Source organism: Aquila chrysaetos, chromosome 1 (genome assembly GCF_900496995.4).
Source record: "Aquila chrysaetos chrysaetos chromosome 1, bAquChr1.4, whole genome shotgun sequence".
NCBI classification, from domain to species: Eukaryota; Metazoa; Chordata; class Aves; order Accipitriformes; family Accipitridae; genus Aquila; species Aquila chrysaetos.
Window position 1 is genome coordinate 83,663,708 of NC_044004.1, and position 26,887 is coordinate 83,690,594.

A 26,887-nucleotide genomic window follows, 5' to 3' on the forward strand; every position below is an offset into this window, starting at 1 on the left:
GTCTTAAGTCCATCACTCCCAAAGTCGGAATGATTCTTGTGTTATTCCATGTCCAATCCATCAGCCTCCAGGGAACCATGCCTTTCAGAAAGGCTCTCTACTGTAATTTGATAATTACAATCAGTAAACTTTTCCAACTGGTTTGTAATAATTAGTAAGTATTTTCAGCAGAATATTTTATGTATTTTATTTCCAGTCGCACATTAACTTATCTTTGTCTAAGTTTATCTGTCTGCTCACTGTCCAAATTTAAATATTAATGTTGCAATAAAGCTTGCTTCACAGCAGCAATTACCAGCCTCTAAACTGTTAATGCAGTATTCACATTATCTGTCCCTTAGCCTTTCTGTGCTCTGTCTCGAAACACCTAGTTCTATCAGACAGATATTCCTGAAATAACTGCTCCCAGTCATACAGGAGATAGACCTCCCTGAGTAGGTTCCCCAGACAGAAAGAACAAAACAAGCAATACAGGAAAGCCTTAAAATACAAAATAGTCACAGCAAAATGTACCAGATAATACTGCCCTGGCTTAACAAGTAACTGACGAAATAGAAACGTCTGATGAAGTCCAAGGAGATCTTGAAGTATTATTGATATGAAATGTATTGCAAAATACCCCAGAGTGCAGTCTGAAAATTGTAACCAGGTCATTCTTAGTTCTGAGCGAGCAGAATGCTATCATATGTTCCACTGGATCTCAGTCACACAACTTAAAGGGTATGAGAAATAAGGATTCCTGCCAAAGCATTTTCGTATTTGGTTCAGAATTCAGCTGAATTTATTTTTAATTTGTTTATTTGACTAAAGGGCTGTAATTTTTGAGAAAGCATCATAAAAAACCAATCTGAGACGAGGATCCATATGCTCATTTCGCATGCACAGAAATTCAGACTTCCATTTAAAACTCTTGGGTTTAAGCTTGAGAGGAAAAACTTGTGAAAGGCTTAATCTTTAATGTGAGAAAAAAATGTTTCCTTGAGTCCTCCTACAGATAGAGGCATGCTACGCTTAGTGTCAGAGAAGTACCTCAATTTCTTCTGCATTTCACTGTGAGAAGAACAGTTCGGTTTTGTTTAGCAAAACTCGGTGTATCCCTGCTTATCACAAACATTGTCTGGCTGGGCTTCAACGTTTACAAAGAAGAAATAAACATGCTCTGCATAGTGAGTATTTCTCAATACACTTGACTGATCAAGCTTGTTTCTAACACGTCCTTCAAAGGCTGGAAATAGTACACTGTTTTAAAGATGTCATTCCTTTATCAGGGACTAAACTATTTTTGCTTATCAGCTTACAACTTGTGTTTTGCCACCTTAAAGTAGGCTGCATTTCAGACCGGTCTGCAAAAGCAGGAGGTACGACAGAAACACCAGGGATGACAGAAACTATATCCAGATGCATGACAAAGCTATTCCTACCAAGCTTTTTTGGAGTGCGGGTAAAGGTTCCCTTCACAGTTCGGCAATGAGAGTTATCCCCGCCGCAGACGCCACACTTATCTTCGACCTTATTGGAGCCAATTTCCTTGTCACAACCCACTTTCTGCAGGAGGAAGAGCAAAGAAAAAAAAGAGAAGGCTTTGTCATTGGTTGTCGGTTTTAGTTACGGTGGGAAGCCACTGCAAAATTAATGCATTGAGGAAATCACCACTCAACACTGATCTATTTTATTTAAACGCAAATTACTTGCAAATCAGGTGCTGGATGATGGTTCTCATGTGAAAAACAGGAAGTGATTCTTGCTTTATATTCACTGTACTTCAAGACTAAGAAAGATGGGAAAGACAGAAAAACAGACACAATTCTTTTCAGACATGAAACTAAGTGCAAAAAAGGCAAATGAAACGATCAGTTGAAGAGAGTTGGAGTATTTCCGTGGAACAGGTCTGTGCCATTGCTCTAATTTAATTTAAATCTCAAGGAATTATGAGGAATATGATGCTGCAAATATTTAATTTAGAACCACGTGCAAAGTCTCTCTCTGCACTGTTGACTGAGTTGTTCTGCTTGATTCTAACCAGAGTTGCTCTGTAACACAGCACAGCTCGAACTCAATGACGACCCTGGGACGCTGTCACTCACCACGCATTCTCCACGAACACAAATGCTGTAGGGATCTTTATAGGAACAGCGAGTCCCATCGTGTGCCAGCTGTTTCATATAAGCAACATCTCCGGTTTCTTTGGACTGGCAGTACAGGTGACATCTCTTATTAGCTGTGTAGCAAGGAAAGAGAAGTAACTGCATAAATTAACAGCAATCCAGATGTGCTTCAGAAAAATATCCTGCTAAAGGAGTGAAGAGAATACGACAGAGATAGAAAGGACCTTTAACAGACAGCTGTGGGGAAAAAAGCGACTAATTTGCCTTTCTGTGAAATATGGGCCTATCATTTTGAAATGTTGTCAGAGAAATCCGTTCCTTTCTCAAGAGGCTCCTAGGACTGGGTTCTGGACTATTCCTAAAGCGGCTTTCACTCCTATCCTGTTGGGAACAGGGCTGAGTTTACAAAAATCACAGGGATGCAGAAAAACGACAGCAGAAAAATGAGTCTGCGAGAAGACAGTGCTAAAGCTAGGTGAAAAGCACAGAGGATTTGGATCTCTAACTTTCTTTACCCTTTTTTGAAAATACCAGCTGAACACATATTTCCTGGTTAATGTCTGAATCTAACTCCTTAGCCATCCGCAGATACCCGAGGAAGAAATGCCAGCAACTCCGCAACACCTTTCAGTGAACTAGGAATCTGCCTTTGTGCTTGAAGCTCTCCTTGTCGCTCAGGGTAATTATTGGGGTATATTAAAGTTAGTACCGAAGACTGACAGAATCAGGCTGAGGCAGATGGATCTATAAAAGAGTGGGAAAAAAGCGAGAAGGACTTCTCAAGTAGGGCCATTAGTAAAACACCGTTAATACTTTCAGCAGCCGCGATCAAGCGTTGACCCTTGGCACTCAGGTAGACACAGAGCCATACGGGAGAGAGGGCAGGAGGTGTTTTTCACGACCCAACCGGCAGCCTTCCACTCTTTGCCCCAACAGCAGAGAGCCAGAGCTCGCCAGTGAAGTGCATTAAATGCTAAGAGCACCCACCAACTATTCCAGCAGGAGCTCAGAGCCTCAAGCCTCTTGCTACGCCATCTTCTCACTACGAGGAGGATGAAAGTCAGGGGAAGCTAGCTGGCCTAGGCTTGGGGAAATGACCGCTGTCTCGCACGGCACCTCTTCTTTCCTTCTGGGGCAATCCTTTTTTTCCTGCTTTTTAGTCTCACCTACCCTCGCTCACACACCGGTTATTTCTGGTCTCTGCGTGGCTGATGAACAAGACCCCCCCCAGGCTCCGTGAGATTCCAGGATTGACTTGTAACAAAGGCAAATAAAAGAACTTACAGTCAGGGTGTTCATAGGGCAGCCAGTGGTGCTTGCTGTTCTGGTACTCAAAGTGGGAGTTGCGTTGCTGGCACTGCTGTGCTCTGAAGTCCTCAAAGTGCTTCGGACACTCCTCTGTATTGCAAAGTTGAAACTCAAAATTGACACCAGCACAATCTTCACCTCCATTAATGGGCCTGTGAAGACAAAACATTCAAGAGATTCTAAAACCCTCTGGACATTAGCTCTGGGGATTCTTCTTCTGTCTCAGGTGAAATTTCACACTCTATTTTAAGAGACAATTTTGCAAAAAAGATGTGTGAAGTGACAGCAATGGAAACAGAGCAGTTACACTGCGCAGATACATGCTTGCTGTATAGCCTCCGAGCTTGCCCACGCATCCCCAAGGCGCAGGCTGAAATGCAGAAGTAATACATGTGTAGCTATACGCTGCCAATAGTTGATTTACAATTAGAGATTATCTGAGTTTATCTTGCAGCTTGCTGAGCTCATGTACTCTTCACTCTCTTACACATGAGCTAAATCCTTGGGAGGGTTTTCCACAGTCTTTCCTCTGGAAATTCTCAGATTCTCCAAAAATGGTCCTGGCTCCCTACAAAGCGCCGTATTTCAAGGGGCTTGAAGAGAATGTGGATTTTGGTAAACTCCATGCAAAATGTAAATGACATTTAAATTGACACCTATACTGATTCCCAGTTGACTGGAACTACCACTAGCCAGAAGACCTACATTGGATTGTTGCACTGGCGTGTTCGAAAGCGAACTCCAGTTCCACAGGTCCGTGAGCAGGAGCCAAATTTTGTCCAGGGTCCCCAGTTGCCATCCTGCTTCAGCTGGTTAGCGTTCTTCCACATGCAGTGACCTTTATAGCACCACTGAGAGAAACCGGGCAAGGAGAACAGATGAGAACAGAAACAAAAACCAAACCAAATGTATAACCGCAGTAAAATTGAAAGCATACACAGGTGAGCTCACGGGCTGAGAAGGGACATCTCGGAGCACAGACTGCAAGCAGAGACTTCCCTGGGGAGAAAGGGGGTGAGGGTCTCTGTACTCTGGGCCCCAAAAGACCCGATCCCCCTCCCTGAAGGCAGTCTGCTCCGGGAATGAGCAGGCAGCGCCGCAGAACCCGCGCCTGAACCCTGCCACGGGCAGACACGTGGAGCTCGACACGTTCCACCCTCCTCTTCACCTAATTTAGGTCTTTGTTTCATTTGAGTCTTAGTCGCTACCACCCTTTTGAAGGAATTTTCATGTTCTGAATATTAGCAGGATAAAGTCTTTGCTAAGGATTACTTGTTTTTTTCCTTTTTTTCCCCATACTGGCCAAATATCACGCTTAGGCAAATAGGCTGGAACAGAGGGCTAGTCACTGGGCAGCGTGTTGTTTTGCTGCTGGCTAGGGCATACTCAGATGGTATAAGTGGCTCTTCTGTATCTCAAAATACATGGAATTTGCTAAACAAACTTTTATTTGAGCATAATTTTATAATTAAAAATGAATTAGCAGCAGGACACCCACTAATGGGGATATTAAAAGGGAAAAATAGAGAGCTAATCCTAAGCCTACACAAACATTTAGCCACAGGATGTCTGGACCACAAGCACTAAGAAGCGATCCTACAGTAACGGCATTATCTGCTACCATGGATTCCTAAAGACACTTTACGGACACTTTGCAGATGAGACAAGAATCCAAAGAACATAACGAAAAGGCCACAGAAGAGGCTGAGAATGGGTTACACCTCACCTGGGATATTTCTATGTCCAAAATTTACTTCGTACTATGGCAAACCTTGTACGGTTCACAGAATATCAGACTGGGAAAGCACAGCTCCCTCATTTCCCTTCCTCTGGCTCCACCCAGGGGACACCGGGCAATCCCCTGTTTCCCCCTGTGCCTTTCAACCCAAATGAATGCAACCGTTGGTTTTTTTTTTTTTTCAATTGAAAACACAGTACTTACTTTTCCAGGGGCACATTCTGTCCCATCGAGTGGAGGTCCCTTCTTAGTCTTACAGAAATAGGGGTTATCTGGATGGCTACACCACAACTGCTTGCATGGGTCAAAGGTTCGGAACTGAAATGCAGAACATGTATGAGATGAAACTCAACGTTACATTATTAATACTTTTCAGATAAGGATTCAACCCACCCGGTCAATTCATCCCACACGCATGGCTACCAGTAAGTACAGTATCTTCAGAAAGACAAGGACAAAAGTATCTTCAGAAAGAAAAGGGCAGTGCTTATTCCCTGCATACCCTAGCCCTGAGCTGGTGGGAAGAGAAAAGGAGGAGACACCCAGAAGTGGGAGGAAATGAGGGTTTTTTCCCTTCTTCCTTGGCATCACTACCACAAGTCTGTGTCATGTGGACCGTGCTGCCATCTGCTTGACCATTAAACCAAGTGACCCAGATGACTGGGTTTCACCCATAAATACCTCTCTCCTCTTTATAGATCTGTTTAACTGCTCTTCAATTATGAGAAAATGAGTATATTGCAAGTCTTTAATAAGGCCAGACACCAACTGGCTGAATGAACGTTTGTCGTTGCAATGACTGCCTTGGACATACCGCTGTGCACATTTTATAGCCAACACCAAAATCAAAGCGGCACTGTTCGTCCATGGAATAATTGATGCCTGGCAGTTCAGGAAGCTTGGGCCAATCATGTTCGAAAGGGTCGTCAAGAAGACAGTCGTAAGAGCTGTGGAAAGATACACGGAAAAAAAAAACATGAGAAGATGTAGTGTTTTTTTTTTTTTTTTTTTTTTGATCAGCAAGATCAAAGCACTTATTCTTAGTAAGGCAATACTCCATTTCTCCAACCTGATTTCTGTCCTGTTTACATATTTATTGCTCCCCAACGCATGGACAGTCCCTTCTGTAGGAATACTGCCTAGTGCAACGTGACTGAGCATTGGATCCTACAGCAAAATCCCTCCACTCCCAGTGCCAAAGGGCAACATCTCAACGTGCTTCGACCTGGATTATGATTCCTAATACAAGGCCTAACACAAATCCCGCTGCAGTCAGAGGGAGTCTTTCCACTGACTTCATGGCACTCTGAAACAGGACAGTAGTCTGAGAACAGGCCTTCTTACCTGACACCTACTGTATTCACAGGGATGAAGCCCTGCCTATCCAAAGGGCAAGACTAAGGCTCGCTTTTTTCTCATTCCTGTTTAACTCCGATGTCTTAAAATAGCGATACTGGTGGGCTGCTCCTCCTGCACCGTGATATTTCACTTGAAGCTCTAAGGTCTCAATCAATTACTGTTTTATGCTTTATGTTACGAATAGGGCTTCTTCTGTAGGAGATGCGGGTCAACTCGTTTTCCCTCAATTTTGACTGGAAAACCCAGCTATTTGCAATGGAGAAGGAAGCCTGAGTAAGAATTGGATGAAGAGGTACATACACGGAGGGAGACTAGAGCCAGCAGGGTAGAGATCTGTTCTCCTTTTCTCCCTAATTCAGACACGCGCATGCATGCCGCCTTCTCTCTTCCACAACTTTTGCTAGTTCCTTTTCTGAGTTTAGGGCTTCATCCTGCCAGTTTCACAGCATAACTCCTAGAGAAATCAAAAACCTAGGGAAAACACCAGCTACCTGACACAAAGTCTGCCAGGAAGACTCCTGCTACCATCCCCCAGAGGATGCGATGGGCTTTCGAGTACAGCCCGAAGTGAGGAAGCATCGTCCCTGGTTCATAGCTCGTATAATATAGATTTCAAGGGAAAAAAAGAGTATGGCAAAAAGGGTGATGGGACAATGCCCCACTGGAGGAGGCCAGACGTGGAGCGCAGTCTCCTGGAACCCCTCCAAAGGCTGAATCCCTGTTTGGAAGCAGAGGGCAGGCCGGCCCGGAGGATCCCATTCCTCAGTACCTCCGAGGCCCCAGCACCGCTGCGTTTACAAAAAGGGCTTCCGCACTCAAGGGTCCCGTTTACAACCCTTGTGCCTGCTCCTTTACGCCAGGATTGCCTCTCCTCTTCTCTTTGCTGTCTAGCAGAGGGCAGCACACCGGCCCCACATCCCAGGAACTGCAGAGACTTCTGTTTCCTTTAGTAAAACAACTACCCCCCAGTGCTGACGGGTCCTTACTGTATGTATCTCTTGAGCTCTTGGCCGCTGCATCTGGACCAGTGGTAACGATGAAAGGCAGCCTGCACCAAGGGAGCCATAACGCTCCCCATCGCTGTCTCATCCCCACACCTGTTCCCTTGCCCGTCGTGCTCCATTCCCAGCCTGTAACAAAGAACCAGCATCAGAGCCCAGGCAGTTTCCGCTCTTCAACCGGAAAAACAACTGTAAAGAAACCAGTTTCTCATGCACATGTAATCACGCAAAATGAAATCGGTCTTTGCGTCCTACAGATATCACCTGCATTTCAAACTGATCTTCTCTGATGCCAAAACATAAGGACTCTCTGAATACTCCTTCATGTATACTTCATTTTATTTGTTAATACCAGGAATGAACTAACTAGATGATGATGACTTCTTACGCTTTAGATAAAGGAAAACAACAATTCCACTCACTGGGGAGCAGTTCATGCAGACACTGAATTGTTCATGTTTGTATACTCATTTATCAAAAGCACCTATTTAAACACAGAGCTAACACAGTTATCATGTTGCATCTCCAAAGAGCTAACGTGGTTAGCACGTTACCTCTCCAAGCATGCACCTGGTACATCTTAATATGTGAGTGACCTGGTCATCTCCAGTTGGGCTAAATTCCTCCCAGTGAGCTGAAAAAGTAGTCCACACTACTTAAGGAAGACAAAAATCAAATCCTCAGGGCTTGACATTAACTCATCCAGACAGCTCACAAAGACCTTTGCCTAATCAGTTGCTCCCAACCTAAAATTTTATTGTTCTTGAAGAGGTGCCAAATCTAACAAATCAGCACTTTCAGTCAATGAGAAGAAAGAAGTTAAGGATGCTTGACAAGCTACTGTCTCCACTGCCTGGGCCTTCCAGGTTTCTTACTGACCTCTTCCTCACCCTAGAGAAAACAAGTCCCCCCTCTCTATTCCCCTTGCTTTCTTCCCCCGCTTATCTCTTCATTGCTTAAACCACTGATGCATTCCAAGGGAATGGAGATAAAAACAGGATAGCTTTCATATAGCCATTAAAATTAAACCACTTGAAGCAAGCAGGAGATGTAGTACCATAGTTTGTCGGCAATCTAATTGTAAAAGTTAGACTTACACGTGACCGGTTTCATGAGCAACAACAAAAGCTGATGAAAACCCATCCTCGTGGTTCAGAGTACAGCTTCGGACCGGGTGACACATGCCAGTAACAGGAGCGTATCCTATTGAAAGAAATCATGTCTGATTCTTTTGCCCATTACATTTATTTTAAACGAGACCTCCCAATAAACTTACAACCTGAGAAGAAGCTAGGATTATTTTCTTTTGATTGTTAATTTTTTCTCTGCCTTTGCAATTGCTGTCAAACAGAGTAAATGGCGCTGACATACTGGGATTGATTCCACAGACAAGTGTGCTACTTTGGGCACTTACACTTTTATCACCAAAACCGCAAAAGATTCCTGTTCAATTAAAAGGTAGAGCTATAGGCTGGGAAGCTTTGCATGTGTTCGTATCAGTACCTTCATCTACATGCTGCCTGGTGCAGCATAGTGCACGTTTTTTCCTCAGTAAAAGCCAAAATCTTTCTGACGACAGGGAATTCTGCCTAACATGTCAACCTAACCAGTTTCACGGCAGACATCCCAGCCCACACCTGCAGGAGAACTCAGACCCTTATCTCCCCGTGAAAGGTCAAGGGAGCATGGACGTACAGAACACAAATATCTAAGACATCTCCAGCTGGACAGCCAAAACACAGGCTCACCCAGACTCCTATCTATCTGCACTGACAAAAATCACGTATTGTGAATTTACTTCCCATTATCTTTAGTTCCTTGAGTCATAAAGATTAACACAGCTATCAAAGTAGCTGGTACGCTTTCTATAAAAAGAAATCTACAGTGAAGGACACAATAAAATAAAAGCGACATTGAATGCCAAGTGCATTGAACATTCCTAGTGATCCCCGCACACACACACACAAACACCCGGTGTTTGAAGAAAGTAAATAGCTATTTACTTACATCTCTCCAGTAAGAAACTTAATCTGCTACAGTTAGATAGAAATGGCAAGGATTACCGTGGCAAGGTCTACTTGCTTTTTAAAAAGGATGTAAAATGATTGGGAGGAGGTACTTTCTCTCCACAACAGGGTAGTGAGTACACGCTCAGGCTGTCCATGCGGGCCTTTTCTGAAGCCATAAGAGGGAACTGAAGGTTATGACGAGCGTACGTGCTCTCCCCAACAGGACCAGGTTTCAATACATCTTTAAAATTGAACACTTCTTTAAATACTTGCTGAATAAAGGCCTATGTTACTTATTGTCTCAGGATCACATAACAATGCAATTTTCAAATTTTCCTCTTTTCTGGCAGGCACTAGCCCAGAAACACCAAGTCCAGATAGTTTTGGTCCAGGTCAGCTGCATTACCTTGCATACCAGCAGGCCCAAAATCTTGCCTGGTTAAGAAGATGGCATGGTCGTGGTGCTCAGAGTGATTGGGGTCCGACTTCTGCTGCTGATACGCCCAGCGGCAAACGTTCTCCAAGCTTCTCGAGGGATTCCCCCTTTCAATCAAGCTAATGGACTGAGAGAGCAATACATTAGACCCAGGAGCTCCTACAGGTAGGAAATTCAGACAAGTTTCTCTCTTCCTAATACCCTATCACTCTAAGTCACGACAGCCTTCCTTCCTGTGAGAAAAGAAAATGTGTATGTTAACAGTGACCATGCGCATGTAATAGTACATCTTCCGGGGTTTTTTTTTAAGACAGTTTAATGAGTGTTCACATCATCTACGAAAATAACTGCCTTTCTGTGTATAGCCTGCAACATGCAGGAGGAACCCACAACTTGATGTTAGGATTGGACAAAGACATTTTTCTTTCTTTTGTTGGAACTGCTCGCAGTCTTGACTGCAAGGTGACAACGTGACTCAGTTGAGATGAATGAGCACGTAGTGACACACACAGCCTGTGTGGAGGAAGCAAGTAATATAAACACATCGGACAGTGCCTCAGCTGGTGCAAACCACTGTAATGCCAGTTAATGTGTAGTGATGAACACAGATTAAACATCTGGTTCTGTGAGACTTGTGCTACAGTGTGCGCCTACAAGCTCAGTAAATTTAATTACAAGACAAACATCAAACTGGTCTTCTGACTTGCTCAACTTTAATGTCTGTGTCAAATGGAACAGATAACAATCTTTATCAAACCCTAAACACTATTACTGCTTTCCTCTCGTCCTGAACAATTTAACAAGCATTTGTTTCAAAACTCTCCGAGTGTATTTTACCAGCAAAATCAATGGACTGTTACAAGTACTGGCGAGGGTACAAAGTAGAGGAGTGCTGTGACCCGGTAACAGGGGTCTACACAAAATGAGAAAAGGAGATAGTTAACACTAGGAGACTGCTTGGAGGGGACGCACCAGCAAGCTGTGTTGGTCAACCAAGGCGATTGCTTCTACTAAACCGATTTAATTCCCGGAGAACTCAAAAGGGCAAGAGTTCAGGCTGCAAGCCCGAGCAGGCTGAGCCAGTCCTGCACCTCTGTCACGGAAGGGACACTCGTGGTCAGCCTCAGGGAGGAGGGCACAGGCACATTTAGCACACACCAAGCAGGGAAAGCAGTTCTCTGGAACTAGCTGGTCAGTAGCCTTCCGTTCCCACAGCCCTTTGTGCGATTCACATGGACTATAATTACAAAGAAGATGAAGGCGGAGAATCGGTTCAGAGGCTTGCTTACCTTCGCGTACCCCAACATGATCATTCGGACCAGCACAACATTTATGTGAACACCCAGGGATTCATCGTGGTAAATTTCATTCACCTGAGAAAAGAAGGGAAAAATTAAAAAGAAAACACCACTGATGATAGCAAGGGAACTTCCAAGGCCACGTGTATGTTATTTCAAGTGCTTAGACCACTACGGTCTTCTCAGAAGAGGATTCAAGTCTCGAGTCATTTCCATGCAGTGAGAAATGCAGACTACACTTCCCATCATCACACACCCCCTCACACAGAACTTTCTGAAGCGCATGTCAAGACTCCTCTCAAGTTTACTGGCCTTTGGATCAGGGCCAACAGAAAAGGTGATTGGGGAATAAAAAGATTTCAAGTTCCACCCCTGCAAATGTTTATCTGAATGCTTGATTTCACTCATTTGATAAACATAATGAGGGAAATGAGGTTATTCCTGAAAGCAAGGTTATAGCAGTGTGTTCAAGTTCACTGAGGGATTTAAAAGCACATAGAGTTTGCTTTAACAACAGATAAACCCATCACCATCCATCCCACGTGGCCACCTCTGCTATGTCATCTGGCCACTCTAACTGTGGATGAATTCCAGATTCCGTTCCTATTTGTTTCATCAACCATTCGTCTCACTTCAATCAGTTTAAACACATGGGATGAGTATTTTAGCGAGGAGAGCGAGCGAGCATGTTTTTGTTCATTTTGTAAAAGATTCTGCTGCCAGTAGCTCTCACTCAAGGAAATGTGCCGTTAACTTCAGCATAGGTTTGTCCTCGGAAAACACTCAAGGATTTGGCTTAAAGCCATTTCTGCATTCTGAAGCTCTAGGCTGGGAAGGCAGAATATTTAGACAATGACACGAACAACGAGGCTCCATTTCTGCACACATGTAGGCATGTGTTTAGCTTTAAAGATGTGAATAGTACTCTTGATTCTAAATCCGTCCTAAAATTAATGGGCAAAGTGTTTCCAAATCCCAGAAATGCTTTGGAAATTTTCATCTGAAAGTTTTAAAGTCAACAGTATTGCCAGAGACATAAATGCTGTAGTATACCTTACAGGGTAATGATATCTCCAAATATACTTGATTTCTGCAAGTCAACGCGTTCCGTTAGAAAAATTCACCAGCTGCATGAAAGCATGTAACGTTTATGCGATCTGGAAAGACTTACTACCTTAAAAACAACTGCTGGCCTGAGAAAACACCCATCCGTAAAACAACCCCACAAGACCTCAAAACTCTAGTCCTCCAGGACTGCAGAAAACATACAGGAAAGAGCAAACTTCAAAGCCCACAGGGAGTCCTCATAAAACAGTCCATGGCTTTGCACCACATTAGGTCTGCAGAGGTCCCCAGCGAGATCTCTACACGTCATTTAAAGGCAGAATTTTGATTCAAGTGTTTTTAGCCCCATTTCCAAAGGAAATAAAGAATAGACAGTCACTCCCTCTGGTAGTTCTAATGCCTCAACAAATTTTGGCCCCGATTACCACTTCCAGCAACACTTGCAAACAATAAAGGCCTCAAAGAATTTAAGTATCCAGAAGTTTTGTGAAAATAAGCCGGTGATTAGAAATAACAGTCTTATTACTGCTCACAAAGAAGGTAAGACTGCATATCCTTTGTCACACAGACATGCGGGAGCTTGGAGAACACTCCCAGCACAAGAGAAGCCCATGTCCCATGAGAGAGCCCAGCCACAAGACAGAAATCCAGAGGTAACACTGCAGTTCCACTGCTCATTGAACAACTGAAATATTTCATGGTGGTTTTTGTTTTGAAAAAAATTTTTTTAGAAGCAGTTAATACTGCTGCCCTACTTTTTAGAGATAAATTAGAATTATGTGGTCGCTTTTGTACTAAAAAGAGTATTTGTGGAAGTGAAGTTAAAAAATCCCAGAATTATGCTGATGGGTCAAAAATCGTTCTTCTTGAGGACCTTCCCTGTGTCTGGGAAGGTGAGAAATGTCCTGCCACCAGAGTGTAAATTAGGGGGCTAAAACATCTGCAGATCATCAATGAATCTACTCATCCCCCTAAAACCAAAATAAATATTATGGGTAATTGGTGAAAAATAAATACCACTGTTCAGAAGCTGGTATATTTGAGCAGGATTTGGAGGTTTTTTTTTTAGTCAGGCTAAACAGAACTTCCCCCTTCCCCTCAGGGAAAAAGGTCATTCCGAGTTGTCCAGACTGTGGGACCTGGCACAATGATTTCAGCCCATGGTTTTTAAAAATGCAATCCCTTTTAGGACCAGCTGAGAACAGACTGTCAGCAGGACAGTTTTACAAGGAATGAGCACATAACTCAGACTGCCCGTCTTGTGAAGCAATTATTCCAAAGTTCACTTATTCATCTCATATTTTCTCCCTATTAATGCAACAGCATTGCTCCCACAAAGGCTTGTGTCAGAAAAAACATTCACATTTCCCTTGTGCCAAGAAACAACAAGCTTCCCAGGAGTGACTTTCCTAGAGGCAAAAAGGATCCTAGACCTCACCTGAAGATTCACGTCTTCTTCAAGATTTCTCCGCAACACCATTTTTTACCCCGTTCTCTGTGGATTGCTTTGGAGGGCTCCACTACAGGATTCCTACAGGGACTAAGTTCGTATACACTCTTGTGACCAAAACCCAGGAAATTTTGGAAACCCGTAACCTCGCCGAAAGGACACAACTCTAAAAAAGGGCAGGAAAACGTCAGTGTAGACTGCAGCACTTTCAGACTGCTGGAACTGCATCTACACTGCGGTTACAATGGCAAAAGAAATCACATTCCAAGAAACTGGTACAAAACGCACATATAAATCACACCCCAGGAAGCTTGACTTGTCTGATCTGAACTTGTGAAACGTATCACAGATGGCCAACTGGCCATATAGCCTCTGTTGTAGTACTGAAAAGCAGAAAGGGGTTGGACTGAATTCAATAGCAATTTGCACAAGAAGAAGTCAGTCGGCACTCTCACTGCGACAGTGATGACAACTGAGAGACTCCACAAAGCTGGGAAGTGTCTGTTTACCGAATGGATAAAAAAATTGTTCCAACAGACAAAATAAATGCACCTGGCAAATGAACTGCAGGAAGGAGCACTGGAAAGGGGAGATAACTGCTAAGCAAGGGACGTGGGTGCTTCTGTAGAAACTCAGCCGTGTTGACGCAGTACGAATGTCACGGGTGAACCCGCCTTCCATGTACTCATAAGACAACACTGGTGAAATCGAAGGCACCCTCTAGCCAGACCTCTTCCCCACAGCAGAACTGGCTGGATTCTCACCCGTCGCAGAAATTGCTGCCTCCTGACCCGCAGTCAACCACACATCCCCAAGTTATGTTGGACGGTTCCTCTGAGCACCTTCTGCAGTACGAGCTCTCGGTAGCTGGCCTTTCAAATTCGGGACAGACGGCAAGCCGCAGATGCACGGCTGGTTTTGCACGGGTACCGTGCGGTTCCCCGTCAGGGCTGCCCACCAGTGCCCGCCGACCCTACCTCCGCGGTGCCCAGGCAGGGCTTGCAGGCTAGTCCAAGGCAATCTGCAGCCCTGCCAACGGCTGAGGTGCCAAACGACTTGGCGGGGGGGGTAAACCATTTGCCTAGCAAAGCCTCACCCATCGTCACGGTCTCCCCAGACCAGCTCCCAGGTCTGCCAGCATAAGCGGTCCCTTCTGGCTTTCAGCTGGAGGAGGACTAGGAGGGATGGCTGCTGCTGGGTCGAAGCACCAAGAGCCATGGGAAACCTGGACTCTGCCCTTGTTCCTGGTTTGATTACTCGCTGAGCCAGACTGAGTTTGCTTTCCTGTTCTGTTTTTCAGGTCCTGCCTGTAGTGACCCCCTTTGATATTTTTTGATGAAAAGCTCTATATGAGAACAGTATTACCTTGATTTCCAGCTCTTCATTTCCTTCTCTGAGAACCTACAGCGACTTTGATCACTTTTGTAAATTACCAAGATATTTCAACAGAAATAATTTAAGGAGTAACTGAACTGACTGAAGAAGGTTACAGAAGTTTCTTCGCTGACATTTCCCTGCCTCTGCTCACTCACAGCAAGTTCCTCTCCGCTTGCACCAAATGCTTCATTGGACTCTCCTGGGGTTTTGGGGACCATACAGCCTCAATGACCTTCTGTTTCTGCCTTGATGAAACTACTTACATTTCTGTGAGTGACTTGCACGGGGGGCCGTGCAGTTTCTTAATTGGTATTCTACAGTGAAGGAATGTTGAGTAATTCAGAATTTGATGATTAATGCCATCAGCTGCTCTACTGTTCACATCACTGGAAATGAAACAGCTTTGAAAAAAACAGTTGACTAACGGTCTAACTGACCATCCAGGGTATAAATCACTAGATTAAATGGCAAGGAGTGAGTCGTGCTCTTATGGTGACACCTTCGCGTGCCATCAGTCTTTACCACAGGCTGAGGGCACTATTAGATTAAAACTGATGTAAACTGATACACGGGAGAAGCGAGTGCGTGGTGACTATATGGTATAGAAACAGCTCCCTAACAAGTAATCTTGACAGACAACAGGGTGAGGTACAAGCCTGACAAAATCAAAACTCAGGGTTGTGAAGAAGGGTGGCTTTGAAGGAGAAGCAGCTGCCACAGCCTCTTCACTGTTGTGACAAAGAGAGAGGGTCTGGGCCATTCTCAAAGCCCCGCAATTCAGCTCCACAGCGGAACCCACCAGCTGGATGAGAGGCGAGAACGACGACTCCCAAACTTGTAAGAAAAAGTCACCGCGTACAGAACAGGCTATTTGCCCGTAAAGAACATCTCCCAGTGCTCACCGTGATGTTGGAACGTGAGGAAACAAAGCAGAGATTTTCTTCTGAACCGTGCCACTCAAGCACGCCTGCTTGCCACAGAAAGCTGGGCTGGGAGATGACAGCTCAAAGGTTTCAAGTGAGAGAACACAAGCTGCCTCCTTCCCCTCTCCTCTTCCAGCTCAACACCTAACCCACAGCCCAGTCAAGCCGGCAGCGAGACCGAAATGCCCGCTTGCCCGCTGCGAGGTCTTCTGGAGGTGTCCAGGCTCTGCAACGCAGGCAAGACTCCCGGAAAGCCACCGAGCAGAGGCAAAAGAATTGGCAGGAACAGTGCTGAACTTGGGCTTCTCTGGCTACCTTTTTATTGAGAGAATTTTTAAAAGCTCAATACTCTTCTGTGTCTGTCATCTCTCCCTGCATTTATTTTGCATCATGTTTGCTTCTCATTTCCTGTTTTACCTGCACCTTGTTTGGAAACATCGTCTAAAAAAGACTACCATTGTCAAAATCTTGACAGGAATGACTAGATTCTTAAAAAAGCATTCCTTCTAAAAGAGGTAACCACACTTACCGTGGTGGACCGACAGCTTCTCAGGGAAGCGGTGGGTGTTCCAGCTGGCACAGGCTCTGGACTGACATCCACTCCCAGCAGATGGAGCCGCAGACGTTTAAGAAAAGATGGCAGAATTTTGGGACAGTGTATCAGCTCTGCCGTTTACAAAGTTAAAAGTTTTTAAAACTAAAAGGACAATATTCTGAAACCATCTTTAATGAGGACTTACTGTTGATGGTTCATGAGGTGTGTGGTAAAAGGAAAATGATTCCCTGCAAGTCCTGTGCCAAGAATATTTTGTTACTCACAAGAATAATAACTTTTCATCCCAAACTTTCGGGATTCAAAAGTTAACTTGCTTCCACGGTTGCCAGAACTACGTTAACTCCTATTTCACTTCCTTCAGCAATACAAATTACCCGTGCAGTCTAGCTCAGCCACAGGTGACTGCTCAGGGGACGCGGGCATTTCTGAAGCGCTGCTAGCAAGAATAGTGCAGCAGATCTGCACGGAAAAACGCTGCAGATTACCTGTCTGCCTCATGCACGCTGTAGTCAGGCACCAGCAGTAGCTCTGATTTCCATGTGGAACTGCACAGAGTGAGTGCTGATCTGACTTTTCTCCTTTATCTGAAGTAATAACTACCAGGCAAGTGATGGGGTTAGAGACTAGAGAAAGTCAAGAGACCTCTGAACTCAGTAATGTGTTTAGGCCCTGCTATGCACTTCTACACAGAGGCAGAGTGAATTAAAAAATGAGAGCAAGTGATGGGGAGATAAAGAACTGCAGGTAGCGTGTGTGCATGGAGACCTGTGGCCGAATTCTTAAGACATATCTGGCACCGTCTGTTCTCATTGAAGCTAATCATAAAGCTGTCATTGACTTCGGCATGTGGACGACAAACTAAAATTGTTATTTAGAAAGGCGGCGATACCCGCAAAACTGCAAGGCTGAGTGGATAGTGATCACCAAAAGAGGAATTCTGTCACAAGTAACCTGCAGTCTGAGAAGGAATGATGCATAGAAGCACCACTCTACTGGCTGATTTTGTTTTATTCTCTAGAAAAAAAAATTTGAAAGATATAAATACTGCCAAGTCCAAACCTGCTTAGAATCCCTTAGTATAACCTGATGCCCTCTGTACATATCTTTCTGATCTCTGTTACTTTAATCCAGGGAAGCTTTGTCTTAAGTAACCACCCAAGGGAGTAACAAATGTCAGCTGCCTAATGCAGGAGACCTTTAATTTCAGTTCTAGCACCACAGTGCTGGAAACATCAAGCTTTTTTTAAGTATCCACTTCAGAAAGTGTACTAGCTACCTCTTGCTGAAAGTGATCGTTATGAAAGTTTCGCTGTTCTGTCTTTTGTTAGCTGAAAAAGGAAATCCCTCTAAACTGAACACAGTGCCTTCAAGATCCTCTCTTTTTGTTAGAGGTTTCTCTTAGGTAGCACAGAGGAGAGGAAAGCCACATTATCAGAGACAACATAACACAAAAGAAGAGCTAGCTGCAAAGCACCAGATACACCGCCAGTGCCACGCTCCCATAAAACATTAAACAAACAGTGGTGAAAACCGGTTCTCCTCCCGCAAGAAGTGACCTCAGCACCAGCGTGGCACACCACCGCGGGACAAGGACAGGACCCAGCTCCGGACAGACCCAGAGCATCGCTGCAGGGCTCCCTTGGCCCTGGGGCATAACCGGGGCGGCGGGGGGGAACAAACAGAGGGAAGGGGAGGACGGGAAGGGGGGGGTTAGGCTTTCTCACTCCTACTTGCACCCCGTTTCCCACTCCTCTGCCAGTTTTCACGCTACGTGCTTCCCCGCTCTACTTGTGCATGCTCTCGGGGGGATGCTCCTCGGGGGTTTAGGAACGGAGCGAACACTATGGCAGGGTTCGGGAGATGGAGGCTACAATTCCTTATGTGCTCCTGGTAAAGGTAAGGTCAGGAAAACGGCGATTCTGTCACCTCAAGGAATTCAGCTGAAACTGCCCCGTAATGGACAGGCCAGTGAACTACCCGAAAAAACTCCAGGGGAATGACATTCTCTCCAGCGGGTGATTTCAGCCCTCTGCCCTTCTGGAAGGCAGGCTCTCGGTGACTTTGGCAGTTCATGCTGTCAGATAATGGTAAAGTTTCAACCTAAAACCTAGGGACCACATGAGATTTTATTGCTTTGGACTAGATGAGCCCATCTGGAGTTCTGACTTCCAGCACTGACCTTTAACGCCTGTTTTAGATGCATCGCTGATGCTGGGTTTTCCAGCCTGTTTCTTAAACCAGGAGTACGTACCAATGTTAAGTACGGGCAAACATCTCGGGCATTTCTTTAGCTGAAACTGAACCTCCAGGCCTGGAGCTCCCAACGGCATGGCAAGGCCGCGCAGTGCTTGGTTCCCAGCGAGCCAGCTCCGGCACCGAGAGCAGTATAGCTGTGTCAGCATGGCACGGTGCCCAGGATAACCAGTCTTGGCACAGGGTTGAACGAGTCTGATTTAATACTGCTTTTTTTGCACTTGCGCAAAACAGCGTTCCTTACAATGCCCGTATGTATTGTTCTTTTGAAGCTACTCTGGAGCTATCTTGCATATGCTGCGTTACATGTGGCAAAACTGCCCTTAATTTCTCTGCTTAGGAAGTCTCAGCAAGTTACCATCAGCCTTGCAAAAATCACCACGAACGCTCGTAACAACTGTCACAAATTCTTTCTTGTCTAGAGATGCGCTGTTTTTAGGAAGAGTGAAAGATACAAGTTCAGATATGCAAGGTTCACTTCTTGGACTTTCATACCACGAGATCCAAGCCTAAATCTGAACCAGAAGTCAGGCTCGTGTCTGTCAGGCTGTGCAGAACCATGCCTGCTGATGTCAGGAGCGGACCGGACCACAACGGCCGCAGTCCCAGTGGCCGATGCTCTTCTAGGAACAAGCGAAGACTTGCTCACGTGCTTTCTGACTCCCTCAAGCCTAAAAAAGAAGCTTCTACTAACAACAAAGACACGCAGTTCCTAGACGTACATTCACGGCCGTGAAAAGTCTCGCCGTCAGTTCGCTCGTGTCTCAGAGGCGATCCACAGAGCAGCCCAGGCTCAGTGCCTTGTTTCTCCTCAAAGATCTTCACACCCAGCTTCCTAACGCACCGCAGTCAAAGGCTTTCTGTGTGCGTGTCAGAGGAGGGGAGGAAGTTATGATTAAATGCCTTGGGCTCCAAAACCAAATGCACAGACATTACTCAACTTAACAGCCCCTTTTCATCAAACCAAGATTCTACAGCATCCATTCACTTATTGTTAGAGAGGAACTCCCCGGACGTGCTGAAATACCGCAGTGACCTAAAACACGTAAGCTCACAATTACAGAAACAGTAGGGAAGGCATAAGACCGAACAAAGCTCCAGGTTGTAAACCTAGCAGACTAAATTCTGTTTTTCAGTTACAATGTGTGTGTATGTCTGGAGTTTCTTATTCTAGATTTATAGCACAGTATAATTCTATTCAGAGTTATTGTAATTCTACACAGAGTTATGCTGGAAAAGATATCAGTTGGTTTAAATTCATACAGAGGTTTTTTTTTTTCCTCTCAAATTCTATGCATTAGATTTTGAAACTGCTGGTCCTCATTTTGGGAGCTAGAACAGATGGGGCAGATTTTCAAGGATGCTCAGCATGTTTGTGCACTTGGAAAGCTACAATGGGATTGTGACAGGCAAAAGCTGTGTGGTGCTGAGGGTTTTTTTTTCTAAAAGGACCTGGCTTTAAACATCTAAAAGGTAACGGAGGTCTTAGGACAATGAGATCATACTTGTGGTACACTTTGGTCCTGGCCCTGTGCTTCCCCCTCAATATTTGAGGGTTCTCCTCTGTACCTAAGCAGTATAGTCTTTCACACGTGTAGGACTTGTGTTGTTGGCGGCACAGGAATAGCTTATTTATCTGACTGAGGAGCTTGCAAAGGGAGCAAAGAGACCTTCTCTGGATATGGCAACTCATTTTTAGTCTGAAACACCAGAGGTAACGCTTTCAGCCTCGGGTCTCCAGGTGCGTGATGCCATCGCTGCGCAGCGCGCGCTGAACGGGAGCTGGGTAAAAGCCTTCGGTGCAGGGCACGCTACGACACAGGCCACGTGGATCAAAGCTGGGACCAAAGGCAGAGGGCATGGGAGAGAAGTAACGCCTCAATCATTCTGAACGCAGCGTTTCTGTGTTACCTGCGATATACGTGAGGTCTAACACAAAGACGCTGTCCTGACAAGTCTTATATATATATATATATATAACACTGAGTCTTGCTCACGGCATCACTTATCTCGCCTCTTCCATTCACCCCCTGGGAGCAGATTTTCCACTGGCCGGATTAGGTGCAAGGGGGTTGCTTGCTCCTGTCACCCAGCAATCACCAGTCACCTGGCACGTAATTCAGGCTTAAATGAACTAAGCGAAAGAGTGAGCCTCAATGACCCTTCTTACACACTAGCACCACACGTAGCCTCGCTGCCCGCCACTGCACTCAAGATGGCATGGAGTTTGGACCAAGGGAAGAAGGCATGAAGAGCAGGAAACGCCTAAGAAAAAACTATCTGCATAAGCACACAAACTAACCATAAAAGAAGGACTGAAGGCCAAATTCACCACACGCGTTACTCATGTTGGCTGTCCCTCCTCAAGTGGAATGCTGTGTACTAAGGGGAGCTGAAACAGAGTTTTGGGGAGGAGGGGGAGAAGGTGCTTCTGATACTTTGCAATAGTGAAAGGACTGAATTCTCTCAGTCAGGAACGATGGCGGCTGATGTGACGCAGAATAAGGAAATGTTACAAAGGTGATTCGTAAGCCTAAGGAATCTTTTTTGAATTATTCCAAGAATAAAGAGGTGAGTGTAAAAAAGACAAGAATCATTTCTACATTCATCAAATCATTATGAATTGTAAGCCTATTCTCTTATAATCTGTCCTTAAGATATTGTTTTTCTTTCCTGGAAAACCTTATGATCCCCACAGCTTCTAAGATATATGCATACGAGTCTGACACTTAGATCCATTAAGAAAAGGCCACATATTGCAAGGGATTATACATCTCCTTTACACTCCTTTCATGTATTTTTTTTAGATTTCTTCTAAGATAGAAAAAACAGAAAACATTTAAGCTTGAGCAATTCTAGCATTCAGTGCTAGTATAGTACATGACTTTTAATGCACAGTGTGAACTGTGCTCTTCCATAATGTGCATTTCCATAGAATCTGATAGGGTAGTTCAAGACTGTATCTTTAAATGTAGTAACTTGCCATTGATTTTACAGCCAGAAATGTGTACGTAGACAAAAAATACTTGCTAACCCCGTAAGACGCACCATGATAAAGCAATTCTCTAAGTCTGTTCCTTTGCAGTTTCTATATAAATAGGGATATTGCCACATGAGTTAAGTAACAGACTTTACTAGAAGGTTTGCTTTCTTTCAAAGAGCCATTAGGGGTTTAGAACACTTTTTCACTCTGCATGTTTATTCTTTAACCAGGCTTCCTTTAGAACTGTGTTGCGGGAGAAGTTAGAAATTATTAGAAATGTATCAATTTTACATTTTTTCCCCACCATTTTTCAACTATTTCCAAATTCTTGGAATTACGCTAGAGTGTGCCCTAGAACACTACTGCGAAAAAGATCAATTAAAGGAACATCTTGAAAAGAGAGAACCACATCCAAGAGCAGACAAAATGATCATATTTGTATCAAGCACGGTCTCCTAGATAGCCCTGCAAGAGTTTACAAAAGCCTTTTGCACTCCAAAACAAGCGCAGCACTATGGAAGATACTCACTATGTTCATGAGGGTGAGGAGGTAGTTTTGAACGTGTTCTTTGCCATGGAATCGGACGACAGAGTCGTCCACACCTAGCAGCACCTCAATGTTGTAGTCATCGTCTCCCGCGTGCCTGCGTCGCCTCAGGGTTTCGTTCAGTTGCTGCTCGGCGCTGCTGTACAGGGAACTCAGCTCTCCGAGGCCGCCGAGAAGAGACTCTACAAGAAATAGTACGACATCAACATCTACTCCAATTCGATTTCAGACACATCCTCCCGCACAACATCCTCACCCGTAGAGTCACCGCTTCTTTGGATAAAATAAATCAGGAACTCTGAAGAGATTATTCTAGCGGCGTAGGGGTGGGGGAAATCACCAGGTACCCAATAAAAAATTCTTTCAACCATACAGTTCTATAATTTATCACACGGTTCTTATTTCAAGCATAAAATTAATCACTAAGGAGATTTAGACCAAATACTTCACTTCCAAACACAACTTTTGCTCTCCTTATTTTTGCACGACATCAGGCACGTGTTATAGAGTACCACAGACATGGGATGCCTCAGCATTCACTGGGGATGCTGTACAACGCTTAACTTGTGGCTTTAGTCCTCAAAAGTAACATGGTCAGCCCCAACTCATACTGAAAAGATCTCAAATCGCAGTGTTGTGTGTTTGCCCCTCGTACCCCATCACTGGAACAGCTAAGCTAGAATTTCTGACTGACCTACTATTTTTGTAACTCTTTGTTTAAAAAGTAGGTGTTGGACTATCCTCTCCTGTGAATATGACAGAGTAATTACTAGAAGGGTCCCTTGAAGACACGGGTCAAGGGGCAGAGTTCAGATGAACCGTTCTGAATTGGCTTTTAAGGGGATGCATTCAATAGGCTGTACCTGCAATGACTCAAAAGCTATTTCTTCCACTTAGGACAGTAAAGAAAAATATCACCATGGATTTTTGACAGGAAAAAAGTCACAGCTGTAGGCCACTTAGTTATTCCTAAATCTAGGCCAGCACACCAACAGGCTCTAAGCAATAAACAACAGCGAAGAGGCCTGTTTGGAACATCTTACAGTGTAAACCACGAGCTACGCATTGCAGTCCTCACTAGGAACTGGGCTGTTCTTGAGTTTCTGGCTCTGTGACAGTCAGGGAGCATCCCCATTCCCCCACCCTTCCATTTCGGAGAAAGGTGCGACACAGCTCTTAAATACACAGGGATCTTCCTGCTCTACGAACGCAGCAAAACCAAACAGCGTCCAATGGATAGAAAGGAGAGGACGGTCCTGCCTTCCACTCGCGCTGACTCGTATTGTAGCGGAGCATTTCCCCAAATGACGGCACAGCTTCCAAGCCCTTTTTCCCTACGCTGGAGTTGATGAAAGCCAAGGTTGCAAGTGCACAAGCTGGCCCTTCACACGTTTTCAGGCAAGACTCCCAGTAAACTGGATGTAAGTTTTGCTTGTGGCAGGACAGCGGGACCAGGACCAATGCTGCAGAAAGCGCTGGATGGCCACGCTGTAATTCATCTTGAGCAGATTCAACTACTGGCTGAGTTAGCTGGGAAGCCTGTCCCTCCTCAGCATCGCAGCAGTTCACAGTAACACATAAATAACTCTCCCAAACCCCACATCAAATGGCAAGGTTGTCCCCTGTTGTTTTCAGAAGCTTAGCCGCCACTGTGGGTGAGAGACCAGGTCTGCAAACAGCTTCACAATTCAACCGCAAGTCCTCTTGCTCTCAAGAATGCGAACCCTATGATAGCACACAAGTGGGAAATTCATAGACAAGCTCCAATTCTAAAAATTGCTGCAGCTGGCAAAGCTGCCGAGCGCAGTGTCCAACGGAAATATACCAGTAATGTCATCGTATCGCTACGCCTGCGGCATGAATGGAATACCTTGAGATCACTTCAGAAAGAACCCACTATCTGCGCTGTGCAGCACCTTCGGTTTGGCCGTCACTTCCCTTCTTAAATAGGTGGTTTTGCGGTTCCAGCGAAGAGGAGAATCTCTTTTTTGTGTGCATGTGAGCAGGCAGAGCGAGTCAGAAAGGATTCCTTTTTTTTCATCCCTCTCTAGTATGTAGCCACTTTCTGCACACAGAGGGTATTCTCAATATGCCAGCAGTTTCCATGCATGCACCCACAGAATAGTTTTCAAGTGTGCAATCCCAAGAAAGCAAGAAAAAATAACCTCACTCTAGGAAGAAATGTAATGACCATTTTCGGCCAAGATTTGAAAAAAAGCAGAAGTAGTACTGGAAACATTTTCAAGCGTTGAGCCTCCCACCTCCTGAAATGCAACTTGCATACTTCTTTCCACAGAAACCCCAAACTTCCCCCTGACTGGGCTCAGTGGTAAAAACCCAACCATTTTGCTCAGCCTGGCATGCGGCATATTCCACGAAACGTACCAGGAATTCTGAGGATATTAAGCAGTACCCACTGGAGCTACAGTTTTCCTGGTGCTGACTGGTTTTTAATTTTTTGTCTGCTGTTCTTGTCACTACTTAAGTACATTACTCCTTAACAGAATTGTTAATGTCGGAAGACAACTGTCGACTGTAAGGCCGATTTGAGCTACTTACCAGCTAGCAATTACTTAGCCAGCCTCATTCTGTGTTTCCTTTCCCCATACCTTGCTGGGAAGGGAAGCTGTGGGGTCCTCTCCCCGAACGCATGAACTGTAAATTGCTATGCCCTGTCCAAAAAACACAGGGTAATACGAGTGGTTTACCTATTCTCTCCTTTGTCTGTCTTCCGTAATCCAGCACTTAAGTGTCTTTAGAGTCAAACAATCGGAATCAAACCCAGGTTATACGTACTAACGATAGCTCTGTTTGCAAATGCAGCTTTCTGCATCCATTCCGAGCACTTAACGTAAAGGCAAGGGGATGACGGCGTGACACGAGAGCAGCAGCACAAAGTGAGGAGATGCCTACGTTCCTATAGCCCAGTCATTAAATCTCTTTCTTCGTGCCGTTGCTCATGATTCAGCTGAGTACTAGAGCACTAGTGGAAATTTCAGAGTTGCTCACAGAGTCAATGAACCTTTTCATAGCATGAAAGTCTGTTCCAAATACCTCAATCAGCCTGAAGCTATTTACCATAATTGATCACCATTAATTTTGGCTAGTTCTAAAAAGTTTGTTCTGTGGCTTCAGCCGAGGCATAGGAAAGGGGGATCAGCAGATACCCTTTCTGAGCAGCACAAAAAGCGTCCCCAGATGTGTTCTGTTCAGGAGACGGCATTATTATTCTTATAAATACAAAATACACGTGCGTAATTCAGAGCCTCCCAGGCAGGCAGACGCAGAGACAAACACATTAGATATTTTATCTGATCCGCTCTACAGAAGGCTATCCCAGGTTGCCTCTGGTCTATGCATCATATTGCTCCAAATGAGACTAATTACGAAGCCAACCCCTATGTTTACTGTGAAGCTGCAGTGCAAACTGTCTTCTATCTTCTTTCTGTGCTGAGAGCTTCCCGGCTTTGGAAGGGTGAGCTTTTCAGAACACCACAACCCCTACAATTCAGAGCTCTTTCAAAAATTTACAGATGCCACAGCCGGAGGAGACATTATAGAAAAATCTTGGTGGAGAGCTATTTACTGCAGTAGGATTGCTACAGCCAGTGAAGACACCAGCGTTCTCCATTCATTTCATTCAGTAGGTACTTACAGGTACTCGGAATGGAAGGGCAGAGTTCAGTCTGAACGCTTCTTGCACAAAATCTTTGTTAATGCACAAGTAAGACTGTGGGCTGTGCTCCGCAAGACTTTCACAGACTTTCTGTGTTGCGGTAAATAACAAACGCAACCATCCTTTTCCTTTTGGCCCTCCCTCTCGCCAAAACCAAAAGATATGTTAATTGTTTTCTTCAGTCCAAACTGTGCACTCCTATACATCTGCACATGCCTGCTGACTCTCCGGGACAGACAGACATCTGCAGTGCTGGTAAATGTGCGTAACCTATTGGTAGTGCCACACACTACTGGAACTCAGGACGCAAAACACAGCTAAGTGTCTAGAGGTCATTAGGCAATGGTTAAGAAACACACATGCTGTGACCTCCCCTGTGTATGACTACAGGCTTTGCATATAATGGACTATAAAGAAAATTGGCATTCGAAGAAAAATGCATCATAATCTTTGCATGTTAATCCAGGGCTTAGGAAAACCTGAGGTGCTTGAAGCTGGTGGAACTCTACTGAGCATCAGCACTGCAGGGAGCACATCATCTGCAAATATTTAAATCCAGGGGTGGTTTAACCATCGAGATGAACAGTTTTCACGTTGGCAGTCCTGCAGATTTGCTAGCTGAATGCCACAGGAGTGCCTTTGGACACCCCCTTACCTGCATGTTGGAGCTGCTGCCACCAGGTCATGGAGAAATCAATCTTTCCTTATCAAATTCTTCTCTAGAGCACAGAGCAAGTAATTCAGACACAAGCAGAAGTTGGAGAAACAACCCCCTTCTTATGAGTGGGAAGAGATCACAGCAA

At 44.8% G+C, this 26,887-nt stretch overlaps 1 protein-coding gene across 4 annotated transcripts in view; it reads right to left on the bottom strand.

Moving 5' to 3' along the window:
• Positions 1 to 26,887, bottom strand: part of ADAMTS3 (ADAM metallopeptidase with thrombospondin type 1 motif 3) — a 128,276-nt gene that overhangs the window by 15,513 nt on the left and 85,876 nt on the right. For all 4 annotated transcript variants that reach the window (XM_041122759.1, XM_030016096.2, XM_041122765.1 and 1 more), the window contains exons 5-15: positions 22,391 to 22,590; positions 11,246 to 11,329; positions 9,927 to 10,083; positions 8,609 to 8,714; positions 7,497 to 7,640; positions 5,966 to 6,098; positions 5,356 to 5,469; positions 4,119 to 4,264; positions 3,390 to 3,565; positions 2,085 to 2,218; positions 1,422 to 1,545 (exon numbers count right to left, since the gene is read on the bottom strand). In XM_041122759.1, the coding sequence (XP_040978693.1) occupies positions 1,422 to 1,545; positions 2,085 to 2,218; positions 3,390 to 3,565; positions 4,119 to 4,264; positions 5,356 to 5,469; positions 5,966 to 6,098; positions 7,497 to 7,640; positions 8,609 to 8,714; positions 9,927 to 10,083; positions 11,246 to 11,329; positions 22,391 to 22,590 (1,518 nt within the window). The remainder of the gene's footprint in view (positions 1 to 1,421; positions 1,546 to 2,084; positions 2,219 to 3,389; positions 3,566 to 4,118; positions 4,265 to 5,355; positions 5,470 to 5,965; positions 6,099 to 7,496; positions 7,641 to 8,608; positions 8,715 to 9,926; positions 10,084 to 11,245; positions 11,330 to 22,390; positions 22,591 to 26,887) is intronic.